At 55.7% G+C, this 16,461-nt stretch overlaps 1 protein-coding gene across 1 annotated transcript; it reads right to left on the bottom strand.

The window, feature by feature from the left end:
* Positions 1-12: 12 nt before the first annotated feature.
* Positions 13-16,251, bottom strand: E2F5 (E2F transcription factor 5). Its single transcript, XM_036264429.1, has 8 exons — positions 16,039-16,251; positions 9,543-9,652; positions 8,631-8,792; positions 5,717-5,760; positions 4,574-4,638; positions 2,875-3,136; positions 1,355-1,399; positions 13-595 (listed from the first exon to the last, which is right to left on the bottom strand). The coding sequence occupies exons 1-8, from the start codon at positions 16,249-16,251 to the stop codon at positions 486-488; spliced, it is 1,011 nt and encodes a 336-aa protein (XP_036120322.1). The 3' UTR covers positions 13-485.
* Positions 16,252-16,461: the final 210 nt, after the last annotated feature.

Raw genomic sequence — 16,461 nt, 5'->3', positions numbered from 1 at the left:
GCACATTTAAACACAAACTACACGCGCAGCCCCTGTGACGAGGGCGTGGAGTCAGGACCGGCCACACGGAGGAGCCCGAGTGCAGCAGGAAGGCACTTCACCAGCTGCCCCGCAGCGACCGTCGGTGGGCACAGGCCGGGCAGGGACAGCCTCTCGCGGGAGCCCAGCAGGCAGTCGAGGCGGAGCAGAGACCAGCCCTTAGCGGGGTCTGGGTTTGATGCCCCGAAGCCTACTTCTGCCTCTCCCAGGAGTGGAAACGAGGAGTGGGGGCTGGGAGAAAAGGCCAAGTCCCAGAATGCAGTTACCGGAGGGGTGGCTACGGGATCACTTTCCCTGAAGCAAGAGCCCTTGGCTTCCACGGTGACGCCTGTGGCGTCAGAGAGAAGCATCAGGGTGAGCAGCTGCTGTGCTTGCTGTGCTCACTCAGGTCACCAGCACGCCCACAGCGCCGCAGTTAGAGGGTGGCAGTCCAGCTCCCATGGCCTCTAGTAATTCAGTATCGGGACATCGAACAGGTCACACACGCCTTCGCTGTCGTCTAGGTTGAAGCTGTAGTCATCCGCGGGGGTGGGCGAGAGCCGCAGGAGCGGGAACACTGCGGGCAGAGCACAGGCTTGCGGTCAGGCGCACCGCAGCTTGGCTCCGGGTGCAAGCTCCGCCCCCACCAGGGAAGGCCCGTCCCTGCGGCAGCGTGTGTTACCCTGTGGACTGAGTCTCGTGGAAAACACGGCACTGGTTATAGGTATAAGCTTGAGAAACAGGTTAAAAGATTGGTTGAACTTTTCGCTAAAATACATAATTTATAAACACGGTCCAGTTACTTTCTCTGGTCTGCTAACTGGACTGCGACAACAGAGCAAGAGACTTAGGCTAACGTGCGCTGCTCTGTTACTTCAGAACTGTGGAGCGATTCTAGTGGCTCCGGGTCTGTTGGCCACTCTCACAGCTGCCCCCTCCCAGGTCGCCTCTGTCTGCAGCCAGGGCTCGGTCCCAGACCTTACAGAAAGGGGGAGCCACACGAGTGATCATGGAGGTGATCACAGAATTGTGGCTGTTGATTTGGAAGGATTTCCAATTCGACGACAGGGCCACGGTAGGAGCGGTACAGGGACTTCCCGCTGGGTGGCGGGGGAGACTCAGCAGGGTCTCTGACCACCCGGGCTCACAGTGCGCTCCTGTTCATAGGGAGAGGGGGCGAGTTCACCGCCAGCTCACAGCTCAGGGAGAGCGTCCCTCACAGAGCCTCCCTCCAGTGTCAACACTCACGTGTGTTAAAGGAGTTTATGAGTCGTCACAGTACACTAAGTAAATAAATCGTGCCACCGACAAATCTCAGAAAAGTTGAACGACTCACCATCAGAAGACATCAACTCATCGATGATATCTCCAGTAACAGAGCCTGCGGGAGACACACGAGTCAGGTTTGGGCATCTCCGTGAGTGAAGGCAGCTGGCTGGGGCCCAGCTCCACCTGTTCACGGTCCCAGTTCAGCTTGAGTCCCAGCAGCGAGCGGAGCATAGGAAACTCAGAATATTTTCATCCCCATTGACTGCTTTCAAACCTCCAAACCCAGGATGTAGCCCCAAAGCCTTCCTCCTGCGGTGTACACGCAGTGATGCCATGGCCCTCCGTCACCCAACCTCGCGGCGGTGGCGCTTCCTGTCCCTGCTGTCAGCTCCTCTCCAGGTTGCACACGACCCTCGGCCCTCCTTTTCCCTACACAGCATCTCTCACGTGCTGTTTCTGCTTCTGCAGCCACCACCCTGCTGTGTCTCTGCCCTCATGGCCGCACAGCCGCCCCTGCCCTGGGCTTCCCGGGCGCCTTCCCCGCCACGTCCCTGTGCTCAGCACCCGCCGCCTGCACGGCCACCCCGTCAGACTCTCGCTAGCCACCTGCCAGTCCTCTTAGTCGCAGTCAAGACCCCTCAATCCCACCCCAAACTACCTTCCTCGCTTTTTCCAGTACAAAATCATGTCCAGGAACGAACTACTTGGGTTGTTTTAATGCCTGGGGAAGCCAGTGTACTAGCTGTCTGAGTTACACCTACGGAGCCTGCTTCCTCCACCCCCCACGTTAACTGAGGACAGGCTGCTCAGGACCAGCCTTGGTTGGCCATCTCTACAGCCGAGGGTGGAAATGCTACCAGGAGTGGGGTGGGGACCAGGCGGGACACCGAGCGATCCCCTGCGGGTCAGACCTCCCTTCACAGCCTCACCCTGCCCAGCCCGAGTGACCAGGGCAGCAGACCCCCACCATGCCCCAGGGTGGTCCCGACAGTGCAGACGAAGCCGCTGTGCGGTGAGCACTATCTAGATGGCGTGACCCCAGTCCCTGAGCACCTCCGCGCAGCGGTGAGGACAGGGAGACGGCGGCCACTGCGCTCCACAGCCCAGCTGTCCCACGGGTGCGCAGAGCCAGCGCAGATGGAGCAGCGTGCACCAGCCACAATGGCGCAAAGGACCACACCGGCTGCTTCCTGGGAGGGAGCCCTCCGAAAAGTGCAGTCAGGCTGTGACCGGCCCGCAGAGCGGCCATCATCCCGCAGCTGTACCCGCGTCATGGCCCCGCCACTGCACGTTCTGAATGTGCAACCAGACCGTGTTTACACATGTACCTTACGGAACAGATCTGCAGTGACGTGATTAAAATACTTACATGACAATACATGTCACTACAACCAAACATGGTAGTCACGAATATAAAGAGACAGGATCTGTTTCTAAATATTCCTCATAAACCTGTCCGTGTGCTGGACAGACACTAAATAACACCTGTGATTAAACTAACTTCCTGTCTCCCTCCCATGTCAGACAGGCACATGGGACAACAGACCCAGAGAGCCCTGCTGTCTAGGACCAAGGCTCTGCGCCCACCTGGAGCCGGGTCCGTGGCCGGCGCGTGCTGGGGACCCAGGCCCCTGTCGGAGGCGGGCTCGGGGCTCCGCGGGGCTGGGCCGGGCTTGTGCGGCGTCCGGGGCGGCGAGGGCTGGGAGGACGGCTGCGTGAGGTCGTCCGGTGGGGGCACGGGGAAGACCACGGGCTGGGCTGAGCTGGACTCCTTGTTGATGAGCAGCACGTGGATGGGGCCCGAAGGGCTCTTCAGGTTGATCTGGTACTTCTTCTGTCCATTCTGACCCTTCGGAGTGGAGGGGTGCAGACACATGGGCGACTATAACATAGAAACGAGCCACAGCTCTCGGGACCAACGGCCCACACGACAGAACAGGCAGGAAGTCGAGAGGGAGAGTGGAGACCCTGGCATATGGAGGCTCTAACCACCTGCCTGAAGGAAGCTTTTCTCGAAACCGGGCCGTCTCAATCTGTTGCGGAATCCTGGCAACCCTGCGTTTTACGTCACCATCGCCTCACGTCCTCGCAGGCATGGCCCCACATCAGCTGCCACCCCATCGGCCCTGTCTCACAAGTCACTGTTCCCCATTCGGCAAGAGCACAAGATGAGGGTTTTTCCCAGACACAGGTGTCGCGTCCCTGCAGGTCCAGGGTGATCTGTATCCTGGGCTAGAGCCAGTCCAGTGAGGGCCTGACTTAAGGCTCCAGGGCGGCCGGGGCTGGGGGCGGAGGACGCGCTCACCTCTTCCTGCCCGCCCCCCGCCACTGGTACCGCTTTCAAATAAGCTTGTGGTAGGAACTCTGAATTCAAAACTAAGGTCGTGACACTTATACACAGCCCAGAGTCAATAAATATATTTGACTCGATAAGCCAGAACATGTTTCTAAAAGAGATCCAATTTAAAGCATTATAGTATTGTTGATATATATATTTTTTTCATCCTCACCTGAGGAAAGTTTTTTGCATTTTATCTTCAGATAGAGCAAGAGGGAGACGGGTAGAGAGAGAAACATCGATGTGAGAGAGACAGCTGGGGACAAACTGTAACCAAGGCACGTGCCCTTAGCGGTAACCGAACCCGGGTCTCTCTGGTCCACGGGCCGACGCTCTAACTGCTGAGCCACACCGGCCAGGGCTATTGTTGATATTTCAATAGAACTTTTTCCTCAGTCAGGATCGGTACATCAGTTACAGACATCGTCAGGCTGGTGCTTTAAGGTTACTAACTTATACCATGACTTATAAAATCAAATTAAAAAATAAGATGTTACAGCCCTGGCCGGTTTGGCTCAGCGGTTAGAGCGTCCGCCTGCGGTCCGGAGAGGCCCAGGTTCGGTTCCCGCTAAGGGCATGTACCTCGGTTGCAGTTTGTCCCCGGCCCTGGTTGGTCGTGCGGGTGGCAGCCACTTGATGTGTCCCTTTCACATCGATGTTTCCCTCTCTCTCTCTTCCTCTCTCTCCCTCCCACTCTGTCTGTACAAAAAATGGAAAAATGTCCTCGGATGAGGATTAAAAAAAAAAAAAAGAAAAAAAAAAAAAAATAAATAAGATGTTACATAATTCGTTCAGTCACACCTACAATGTTACTGAAGCGCTGAGGACGTCCACACCCAGCATGGATGCCCGCGCACACACAACCTGAAGGTGCTTACAGTCAGCTCGCGTTCAGTGACAGAAAACACGCGGTCTGAGCCGGCGGGTCCGCGGGACAAGCCTACGTACCATCTCCGGGATGGGGACCTCCAGCTGCGTACCAGACGGTGCCTGGATGGCCAAAAGCGTGTCACCTGTCAGACAATAAAGACAGACTTTAGAATTTTGGGAAATACTAGCGATCCAGGAACAGTGGCGAGCGGATGGGCGGTGGAGACAGGTGGCTGGGCTCGGGGCCCGGGCCCGGGCGTGTGGAGGGCACGGCACAGGCTGTTCTGAGGATAAAGGAGGGGCAGGCCCATCAGGTCTCAGAACAGGCAAACCCTCAGCGTTAGATCTCTTCTCACGACCACGCTCTGCTCAGGTTGACCTTGTTTTCACTCGGTCTCCTGTGAAGTCTGAGATTCTGGCAACCTCTTTTTAAAAACAAGTGTCTTGATTTTGAGAGAGAGAAAGGGAGAAGGGAACATCGACCAGCTGCCTCCCGCACGACCCCTGCAGGGGATCTAGCCGGAAACGCGGGCACGTGCCCTGACCCAGAATCAAACCAGCAACCTTCCAGTGCTCAGGATGATGCTCAGCCAACGGAGTCCCACTGGCCAGGGCTCCGGCAACCTTTCAACTTCAACTAAATCACAGTTTACTTGACATATCTAAACTGCCTAAATGCCTGGGGACACCACAGACGTGACACACTGAACTCAAGCCCAGTGAATGAGCTTGTAAAGACAAACTCTGCAACCGTCTCCATGAAGATGGAGACCTCCCTTGGTGGCCACGTCAACACCCCCTGGAAAGTCGGCGAAAGGCTGTCCCCACGAGAAGCGCGATTAAATAAAACTGGAGCACCCACAGTCCATGACCTGGGTCAGACATCACGGGCATGCAGCCCCATCTTGTTAGCTATCCGTCCTGACGGGGTCACTCCGGGGAGAGCGCGGGCGGGGGCACGGGGTCAGGAATGAACCTGCTTTCTTCCGTCGTCTGAGAGCAGACACTCGCTGCAATGGCACAGAGAGCGGCGGGCACCCGGCTCATGTTCAAGTTCCCAACCTGGGCCCGTGACTGAGCTGCCCCACAAAGCTATGGCCAGCGAGCACGGTGACAGGAGCCGTGACGAGAACATGGTGAGCAGGGCGCCTGCTCCGGCGATGACCTGGGGAGCACGGGGCTCCGAGTCTCTGCAGACTCTGACCCGAGCTGCGCACTTACCGCTAAAGCAGCTGCAGATGTCCTCGTGCGTCACATAGGAGAACGTGCCATCGCGGAGTTAAGGAACATGTCTGCACCCAGTCTAAGTGCTGCCACTGAGACAATACACCTGAGGCCTACATGAAAACGACACTCTTGCAGGGCTGCCATGCCCGGTCAGGTAAGAAGGAGCAGCACTCTGGTCTGAGAAAGCAGACAAGCAAGCAGAGGGCCCCAGAGCAACGCCATCTGTGCTTGGAGAAGAGCCACTTTGGATTTGTGCAGCACTGTGGGCCCTTGGGAGACGGATGGAAACCCATTCCTTACAGAGCCAGGCTCTTGGGGTGGGGCGGGGCACTGATGGGGAAGAGGATCCACAGACGCCTCCACATCCAGAACCTTCCTGGGCCAAAGTCGGGAGACTAGGGTGTGGCCAGAACCTTGGAAAGCAGCGCAGCAAAGTCCAAGGTCGACCACTTCAACGGACTTGGAATTTTGGGGCTCCACAGAGCACAGCTTAAAAACCCCCAGTTCTCACACTTAGGGAGCTCTGATCCATAGAAAGAAGTAACAAACAAGATCACTGAGGATGAGACACCTGTGTACCTCGGTCAGAAATTCAGGAAGTACGCGACCGATGAGGTTAAAATGTCCCAAAGAGCACAGGTGCACTCACAGATGACGAGCATCACAGACACTAGAGAGGACAGTGGTGTGAAAAGCCCAGAGTGTCCCTCATCCTTCTAACACGACAGACACACCAGCCTTGGAACTCCACCCTACGGGGTGGTCTGTCTCTGAGTTGGTACAGGTAGAAAGTATCAAACTGTGAACAGAGAACCCGGAAATTGAGCAAGACATTATGCTCAATTAATATTTGACAAAGGAGGCTAGAGCATACAGTGGAGTCAAGACAGTCTCTTCAATAAATGGTGTTGGGAAAATTGGACAGCTACATGCAAAAAAATAAAACTAGACCACCAACTTACACCATACATAAGAATAAACTCAAAATGGATAAAAGACTTAAATGTGACTTGTGAATCCATAAAAATCCTAGAAGAAAATGTAAGCAACAAAATTTTGGACATCATACGCAGCAGAATTTTCACTGATACATCAACTAAAGCAACAGAAATAAAGGAAAAAATGAACACATGGGACTACATCAAACTAAAAAGCTTCTGCACAGCAAAAGAACCATCAAAATGGAAAGGGAACCCACTCTATGGGAGACCATAATTGCCAATGATATATCAGATAAGGGGTTAATTCTCAATATATATAGAGTACTCATACAACTCAACAAAAGGAAGACAAAGAACCCAATTGAAAACTGGGCAGAGGAACTAAATAGACACCTCTCCAAACAGGACATACAAATGGCCAAGAGACATAGGAAAAAATGCTCAACGTCACTAATCATCAGAGAGATGCAAATTAAAACAACAATGAGGTATCACCTCACACCTGTCAGAATGGCCCCCATCAATAAAACATCAAACAACAAGTGTTGGCGAGGATGTGGAGAAAAGGGGACTCTAGTACACTGCTGGTGGGAATGCAGACTGGTGCAGCCACTATGGAAAACAATATGGTGTTACCTCAAAAAATTAAAAATGTAACTGCCATTTGACCCAGTGATCTCGCTTGTAGGAATATACCCTAAGAAGCCTGAAACTCCAATCAGAAAGAATATATGTACCCCCATGTTCATAGCAGCACTATTTACAATAGCTAAGATCTGGAAACAGCCCAAGTGTCCATCAGTAGACAAATGGATAAAAAAGCTGTGGTACATGTACACAGTGGAGTACTATGCAGCTGTAAGAGAGATCTCTTACCCTTTGAGACGACATGGAGGGACCTGGAGAGTATTATGCTGAGAGAAATAAGCCAGTCGGAAAGACAAGTATCACATGATCTAACTTACTTGTGGAATGAATATAATGAACAAAATAGACATAGAAAGGAGTAGGGTTCAGACTGACAGACCTCAGATGAGGGAGGCAGGGGGATGAGATAAACCAAATAATTTATGTGCATGAATGCATAACCAATGACAGAGACAACTATGCTGGGAGTGGGGCGCAGGATGGGGAGGAGGGTGTCTAGGGGGTGAAAGGAGAGATATCTATCACAAAAATTAATAAAAAAAAAAAATGAAAGCATCGCACTCCTTTCAGGGCCATGAGATTTCATTTTCGAACCAACACTAACTTTCCAAAGCTCTGAGAGTGACTGAATGCCTGTCGCCTCAGGGCAGGGCATGGAATGAGGGACAGTGACCCACGCACTTCATCGTGGGGTCCGACCTCCGACGCCCTGCGCAACAGGCCTGCATGCTCACCCAGCCCTGGGTGGACTGAGGGACAAAGCTGCTTTCCTCAGGGCCGCACTGGAGGGTGGTGCTAGGTCACTACACAGCTTAAAAAGGTAGAAACTTTAAATGATTAAAACAGAAAACTAAAACATTGCATTTACTTTCTACATGTAAACCTCTGAAAACAGAAGAACAAAGTGCGACCTCCAGCTGGGAGAGGCCTGACTGCAGGTCCTCCCCATCCACCAGCCAGATGGCACGCGCCCCCCACTCTAGCGCCCCAGCCAGACCGCACGCCCCCCCCGCCGCCCCAGCCAGACCGCACGCCACCCCTCCCCGCGCCCCAGCCAGACCGCACGCCCCCCCCCCCGCGCCCCAGCCAGACCGCACGCCCCCCTCCCCGCGCCCCAGCCAGACCGCACGCCGGCCCCCCCCCCCGCGCTCCAGCCAGACCGCACGCCACCCCCCGCCCCAGCCAGACCGCACGCCCCCCGCCAGCCAGACCATATGTCCTCCGCATCCCCCCCAACCGGACGCACACTTCCCCCGCTGGAGGGTACGTCCTCGCCATCACCCCCGACTGGGCCGCGCGTCCCGCCCGCGGAAGGATATCTGCTGCTCACGGCGTCGTCCATCACGTTGCGGATGCTGCGCTGCAGCCACGATTTCTGCTGATCGAGCTCCCTCTCCTTCAGGTCCAGGTCCTCGATCTCGGCCTTCAGGGCTCGCAGTCTCTCCAGCACTTCCTTCGTGTTGCAGCCGGCACCCACGCCTCTGACACGGGAGAACGACCCCATCAGACCGGGCTAGCACGGCCGGATTCTGTGCACTAAACGGGCTTCGGTAGCCATGTATGCAAGACGAACCTCCCCACTTTTGTAAACATCAAGGACCAAAACCTTTAACTGCCATGCCTCTGAATGTGATGGCTTAGAATATTTTTGGCAAGAACATTTAAATTACAAGGTTCTCAGCATTTTTCACAGCGTTGTCATCCGGAGGTCAGGCTGGTGACGGTCATCAGAAAGATGTCACAGCCCAATGGGCACCTCGGGGCAGACCGAGGCACAGGTCAAGTGAATGACGGCCTTCAAGCACTTTGATGAAAGGAAACACACACACACACACACACACACACACACAAAACGAAGGCCAAAGGGGTCAGATTTGCAAAACAGAAGGTGTCGGTGGCACTCCAACCTACACCCACCCCAGGTCACGGCCCGTGCATTCCATCCGACTGGTTTACAAGGTACATGTCCCTAGGCAGGACGCAGCTCCTGCTCTCGGGCCCCATCCGAGAGGGGCGGCAGACACAGGGCGTGTCTGCGGAGGGGTGATGACAAGGCAGTGCGTGGGGTGTGTAGGGGCTTCGGCAGAGCGCAAATCCAACAGCAGGGAGCAAGGGCGGGCCTCCCATTGGCCCAGGCAGATGCCCTGCGGGCAGGGCCCGGGGAAGCTGGCGCAGGCTGGGCGGGGCTCAGGGCAGAGCGCAGCTGGCCAGAGCCCTGCTGTGCGACCTACTTCCACTGGATGCTGTTCTTGGACTTTTTCTCGATCAGGTCGATCCCCTCCAAGACGTTGGTGATGTCGTAAATCCTCCTTTTCTGCCGCACGGCCAAAGTGTCTGCAGCCTGTTTAAAGGGGCGGGAACGAAGGCCAGTGAGGTCAGTTACAGTTCATATTTTACGGAAAAGAGGGCTGGTGATTAGCTCGCAGCTCCAGGGCCCAAGCCCAGCTCTGGCATAATGGCCAAGAGTTCAAGGCTGCCCTCACCCCCTCCTCCCGGGGGACATTATCCCCCAAGCCAGCAGATGCTGAACCAGAAAGAAGGTGGAGCAGTGGCCACACAGAGCCAGGGAAGGAACAGAACAGCGAGGACACCTGGAGTCTCCTCACGACTGATCCACAACGGCAGGCTGCCGACCCTGTCAATCCCAGCTCACGTCATAAAGTCTTGTCTAAAGGCAGCTTCAACCCTGCTTTGAAACTTTAAAAAATTATATCTTGATAATTTTTATAAATAATTCAGTTAACATACCTGGGGAAAATTCTAAACGTAGAACCCTGACATACAACACCTGTGTTTCTGCAACAGTGCAGACTGGCCAGGGGGTTCAAAACAGCCCAGCCAGCCCGAGGCCCAGCCCAGCCCAGCCCAGCCCCAGGCCCAGCCCAGCCCCAGGCCCAGCCCTGCCCCAGGCCCGGCCCAGCCCAAGGCAGCATCTGCACTGACCAGGGCTCAGCGCTTCTGGCCCTGGCATGATCAACACCACATGCCAGCTATGGCTGCCTTCGGAATCCCAGCCAGTGCCCAGTTGCATTTCAGACACTGGTTCCCCAACCAATAGAACTGGAAAGTCAAGGAATGGGGGACCCCCTAGCTCTCACAAGTGGGCTCAGCACAGCCTGCCGAGTATGTGTCACATTCTGATTCATGGCGGTCACCAAAAAGCCCCGTGTCCTCAGTGCCCTCAGTCAGCACGTTGTCTACGTCCCTGGACAACCCTGAGTTGCATGCAACGATGACCAGCCTCCCCTGGGCATCGCTACGTTCTCGAGTCTGAAAAAGCAGCCCTTTGCCCAGCTAGTGTGGCTCAGGGGTTGAGTGTCGACCTCGCACCAAAAGGTGGCCAGTTCGGTTCCCGCGGCACATGCCCAGGTTGTGGGCCCGATCCCCAGTGGGGGGCATGCAGGAGGTGGGCAGTCTATGTTCTCTCTCATCGATGTTTCTATCTCTCTCTCCCTCCCTTCATCTCTCTCTAAAATCAATAAAGAAACAAAATTTAAAAAACTCAGAGTTTTGCAAGCCGGGCCCTCCTTCCACAGGAGCAAGTGAGCACCAGCCTCTGGCACCTGGAGCCCACAAGTGCGACGTGGTTCTGGGAACCCATGCACCACAAACCATAAGGCCGCTCCTGCTCAATCACTCAGGTCCTTGGGGAGCGGATGTGGCCAAGACGGGGACCCAGAACTGAGGCCCCTGGACCCGGGCAGTTCTGGCAGGACCAGCCTGGTCCCACTGTGCCCTCGCCCTTGTGCTCGGGGTTCCTGCTGTGGAGCCTGGCGCTGCTTTTCTAGGAGCAGTGGTCGCTGCAAAGATACCCTAGGAACTGGAGTTGTGGGTGCATTTCTCTGCCCCCGAGAGGGAGCCCAGGACCACGGGCCGCTGGGTCATCGCAGCTAAGTGCTCAGACAGCCTCGCTCGCGGCACAAGGGTTAGGGCATCGGGACATGTGTGCATGGACCAGACCCCAGAGCTGGCCTAGGTCCTTGGGGGAGGGGCCATGAGGTCTTGCTTTTACCTTAATTTTTTTGTTAATACTCACCCTAGGATATTTTTCCATCAATTTTTTTTTTCTATCCTCACCCGAGGACATTTTTCCATTTTTTGTTCAGATAGAGTGGGAGGGAGAGAGAGTGAAACATCGATGTGAAAGGGACACATCGAGTGGCTGCCACCCGCACGACCCAACCCAGGGCCGGGGACAAACTGCAACCAAGGTACATGCCCTTAGCGGGAACTGAGCCCGGGTCTCTGGACCGTAGGCCGACACTCTAACCGCTGAGCCAAACCAGCCAGGGCCCATTGATTTTTAAATAGAGTGGAAGGGAGGATAGGAGGGAGAGAGAAACATCAATGTGAGAGACAGACATCACTGGTTGCCTCCTACACAAGCCCTTGGGGTTGAGGTACATGCCCTTGACCGGGAATCGGACCCATGACCCTTTGGTCTGAGGGCAGACACTTTAAGTGCAGAGCCAACCTGGCCTGGGTGCTTTCAGCTTAGTTTGTAGTTTCTTACTGCTTGGCAACTTCCACATTTAACCTGATTTCCAACACCAACATCACTTCCAGACACTCCTGGAGCAGACGAGCGTCAAATGGCCAGCACGGACAGAGCACTCACTGGCAGGCCCTGCAGGGGCGGGCACGCCAGCAGCCACGGCGGCCCTGGAGGGTCAGGCTGCAACAGGGCACACGCAGGTGCCCAGGGGCCAACTGGGGAAGTCAGAGAAGGAGAGAGGGGGTCCTGGAAGCCCAGGGGACAGTACAAAGGGGACCACACCAACTGCTGACACCTGGTCCCTGGAGATGACTCTGGAAGGACCACTGGGGACCATGTCACAGCTGTCTGGGCAAAGTCAGGGACTCACAGCCTTAATGAAGGAAGGATGCCGGGAAGTGGGCAGAATGCTGGACGGCTCGGGCAGCAGCCATACGGAACTGTGGGGTCCCTCCAGGAAGTGTCTTTTCTTTAAAAGATGCAGGTACATGGCAGACAGGTAGGAAGAGGTTAGGTATCTCCTTGTGGCGGGTTTTTATGTCTCATCAGTGGGGGCTGCAGGGAAGGCGAGGGGAGTCAGTGGCTGAGAACAGTGTCACACTCCCCTCCTGGAGCAGTGAGGTGAGCAGCAGGAGGGCCGGGGCCCCGGTCAGTGGTGAGCTCACCCAGACCCTGGCATCACTGGCTTTCCCGGATCCTGACCAGGGCACAAGGGCCAAGCGGCACAGCCTCGCCCCACACTGCCACTGCGGCTGCCAAATACACGCGGTCACCTGAGTCAGGTGCACTTGCTCTGACAGGCTTGAAGGAAACAGGTCCCCCCTCCAAACACCAAGTCCTCTCCCAGCAATGTCACCAACGGGAGCAAGGTGACGCCTCCAGGTGGAACGACACTCGAGCCTGGGACGCTGGTAGGAGGTGGACGACGAGGAATGAGGAGAGAGACCCTTGCAGGTGCTGAAAAGTGCCCTGGCCCACCTGGCCTACAGCGGTGTCCTGGACCAGCGTGAGCTCTGGGAGGAGGGCAGGTGCTAGGGTAGCTGTTTGCTTAGGATTAGCTGCAACTCATTGGCCCAAGGACATTCTGACAGCACAAGAACGGGCAACAGTAACCAGGAAACACCCGTCTCTCAGGGTCTCATCTTCCAGGACCTCGGCTGTCAAATGTGACGAGGCTTCCAAACCCACAAACATGCAAGCAACACTACACACGGCCAACCTGTTACACACGCACATGCAGTGATGGTCCCGAAAGTGAGGTGGCAGGACCCCAAATAGCTCAGCAAGATTGCGGATGAACTATTTTAATGAGAATTTAAAAAAACCTGAGTGAACACACTTTCCACTCTGCCCCAGTGTGCTGTGCCCTGCTGGGATTTTGGCTAATTTCAAACAAACACTGTCAGAGATCATCAACACGGAACCCCTGTAAGCCAGTGACAGGACCAGGCTTCACACCTTGCGCAGGCGCTGTCTAAGTCAACCCCCCAGCTGCCTTGTCCAGGAGCCTCCAGAAGGCTAACATAGCCAGGTGCAGTCTGGCATTGATGACATATTCGTAAGACACATTTGTGGCAACACATTTTCAAATGAGCTCCTGGACTTAGAAGTGACTTGAGTGGGTGGGCAGAAAGAAATTCAAAGCTACGTAACCCCCCTAAAGGAGCAGTTCGGGGGGCTTTCACCTGGAGTGTACGGAATGGCCTGAAAAAGTGGGAACATCTTCATGTCCATTTATTTATTTAAAAATGACAAACACTAATAAAAAAGTGTATACGTGTCTCAGGCTTGGGACTGTGGCTGACATGTTGCAGAATGAGGTTTAAAAAATGAAACAGCCCAGCCGGTGTGGCTCTGTGGTTGAGTGTCGACCTGCACCAAGAGGCTGCTGGTTCGATTCCCGGTCAGGGCACATCCAAGGTTGTGGGCCTGATCCCCAGTGGGGGGCGTGCAGGAGGCGGCCAACTGATGTTCTCGCTCATCGATGTTTCTCCCTCTCTCTCTCCCTCTCCCTCCCACTCTCTCTAATAAAAATAAAGGAAAAAAAATTTTTTTTTTAATAAAAAAATAGTCCCATAGAAAAAGGAACTACTTGGGTGGAGGTCGAAGGGAGAGTTCCCAAGAGAGGCTGCTGTGTGCTTCCAATGACACTGCAGGGGACATGCAATCTGTGGGGAAATTAAAAACGAACTTTGAGGACACAAAGGCTCCCCCCAGAAGCCACACATGCTGCTTTGATTCCACCTCCGCGCTGGGTTCCCCCGGGGCTCTCTCCCGGAAACACCACTCGTGTGTGTCCTCCACCCCGAACTCAGGAGTTCTGAAGTGCACACACTCCCGATTTGTTCCCATTTTTACTTCTGATTCTTAATCAGCTGCCAAGGCTTTCACAGCGGAACTTCGTTCCGATCGTCTCCTGAAGACAGGCATCACGGGGACAGCAGTGTTCCCACTCTTCAGCAGTGTGTGTCAGAAGTTAGACAAGAAAGGATGTTCGTGTGCTCTTGGATATTTTATAGTACCCAAGACATGCAGATGTGAAGACTGATATAATTTTTCATATTCATAATATTCACAAAAATGAGGTTTAATTGCTCCTTAAAAAATATCAAGTGTATAACTCAAGTGTCCATAACTGATGACGAAAACAGACCCCTCCCAAAGTAATAGAAGAAAAAAATGATTTTATAATTTCATGAGAGGAGCTGTAGTGTCAAAAATGTGTTAACGATAAAAGAAAAAGAAAAGAAAATGTGTTAATGATGCTTTACTATGGTGAACAACGAGAAACACCACTGGGAAGATTTCAACGTAAAATTTCTTAGATACATAACATTTTACACGTATATATAGAAGTAAATAAAACATATAAGTGAATAAATGATATCTTTTTTCAGATTTATGTAAAAAGAATGATACTCAAACTTCCCTAGGAGTAGCAAAATCATTAATATAAGAAGGCAGTATTATTGCAGAAACCTCTGAACTTCTAGGGAATTGTGACTGAATATTAAACTCACTTCCTGCTCGCTGCCCAGAATCCCAGAGAGCAATTTCATGGGCAATTTCACAAAACAGGTGGAAGCCAAAGAACCGGAGGGCACGGGGGCTCGGGGGCTCGGCTGCCTTCTATTCCAAGGCAAGTGGAGGGAGAAGCCCTTAAAATCCGCCCTCGGGGTTCAGTTTTCTCCGGAAACCCCAAACTCGCCTATTCCTTTTACTCAACTCACAGGCTCGGGCCGAATCCCAGCTTTTCAACAGCAGCCTGTCTGCAAGCGCCGTTTTGTAACATCCTGGGGACACCTGTGCAGTTCTTTGAGCAGAATGCGCTCTAGCTCAGGACCAGGTCCGTGATGAGCAGCACGTGCCACGAAGCACTTCAGGTGGGGAGAACAGGAAATGTGCACAGGTGGAAACTCCAGGAATAACACTTGCTACAAAACGCGTGCTGCAGGCCCGTTTGCTTGTCCGCCTACAGCCACTCACTGAACCCCTGGACACCCAGGGAAGCGAGGACCCCGAGACACCCCTCCCTGGGCACTGTCAGGTCCCAGAGGATGCTCGGGGGCCGCAGCCACACAGCCCAGCCAGGTGGGAGTCCTGGCTCCCTTGGATGCGGGGACAACGCCGTCAGCCGGGGTCAGGACAGCACCTGGGGGCGTCGGCAGGGACTGGGCTGACGGCTCAGACTTGGTGCCCTCGGTGTCTGCAGCCTGGTGCTTTAAGGAACTTGGTGTTGGGTGACTCCGCTGCGGCAGCCACCTCGGTGCTGGGGCGCCGGCGCCCGCGGGGAGGTCAGGTGCATGCCCACCGGCCTCCCGCGCACGCGGTCGCTGAAAGGGCCCGAGCTGGAGCCCAGGGAGGGCGCGCCCCGCGACACGGTGGCTCCGGAAGACAGAAGGCCCTCCTGGAGACCCGTGTCCGGGGCCGCACGAAGTCCCACTCCGAATGCGCCAGCCGCGGCGACGACGCGGGCCGAGGAGGAGGCCTTGTGGCCGGCCCTAGGCGGGCGGATCGGGCTGGTTTTGTTCGGACCCCGGGCGCTCGGCAGCGCGGCGCGGCCCGCGCACCCGCCGAGTCCCCGCGGCACGGCGACCCCGGCGCGGCCCGGCGCGCGCAGGCGGCCTTTGTGGAGCGCGGCCAGGCTCAGGGCCAGCCCCCGTCCCGCCCCGCCCCGTCCCGTCCCGTCCCGCCCCGTCCCGTCCCGTCCCGCGGCCCCGCGGCGCGCTCACCGCCTTCAGGTCCAGCACGCCGTCCTGCGCCTCCTGCAGCAGCGACACGAACTTGGCGGTGAGCAGCCCCAGGCTCTTCTCGTGCCGGCTGCTCCCGCCCGCCGGGCCCCCGAGCGGCGCCGGCGGCGCGGGGGACGCGGGGGGCGGCCGCTGGCCCTGAGCCTGGCCCTGCGGCGCCGGCGGCCCCGAGCTCCCGGGCTCGGCCGCCGCCATCCCGAGTGCGCCCCGCCGACGCCGAGTTTAAATGGCAGGAAGTGACGCCGGCAGCCGTTGCCGGGAGACGCGCCGGCGGCGGGAGGAGGGGCGGGGCCAGCGTCCCCACCGCCCCGCCTCGTCCGCAGCTGCTCTGGGCCCCAGCCCTGTGGCCTCCCAGGGCCACGCGGGTTTTCTCAGGCCGTTGGATCCGTAGACCTGCACTTCCAT

This window comes from Molossus molossus, unplaced genomic scaffold (genome assembly GCF_014108415.1).
Source record: "Molossus molossus isolate mMolMol1 unplaced genomic scaffold, mMolMol1.p scaffold_m16_p_16, whole genome shotgun sequence".
In the NCBI taxonomy this organism is placed as follows: domain Eukaryota; kingdom Metazoa; phylum Chordata; class Mammalia; order Chiroptera; family Molossidae; genus Molossus; species Molossus molossus.
The sequence above is the reverse complement of the archived record's forward strand: the minus strand, read 5'-3'. Positions and strand labels throughout refer to the sequence as shown.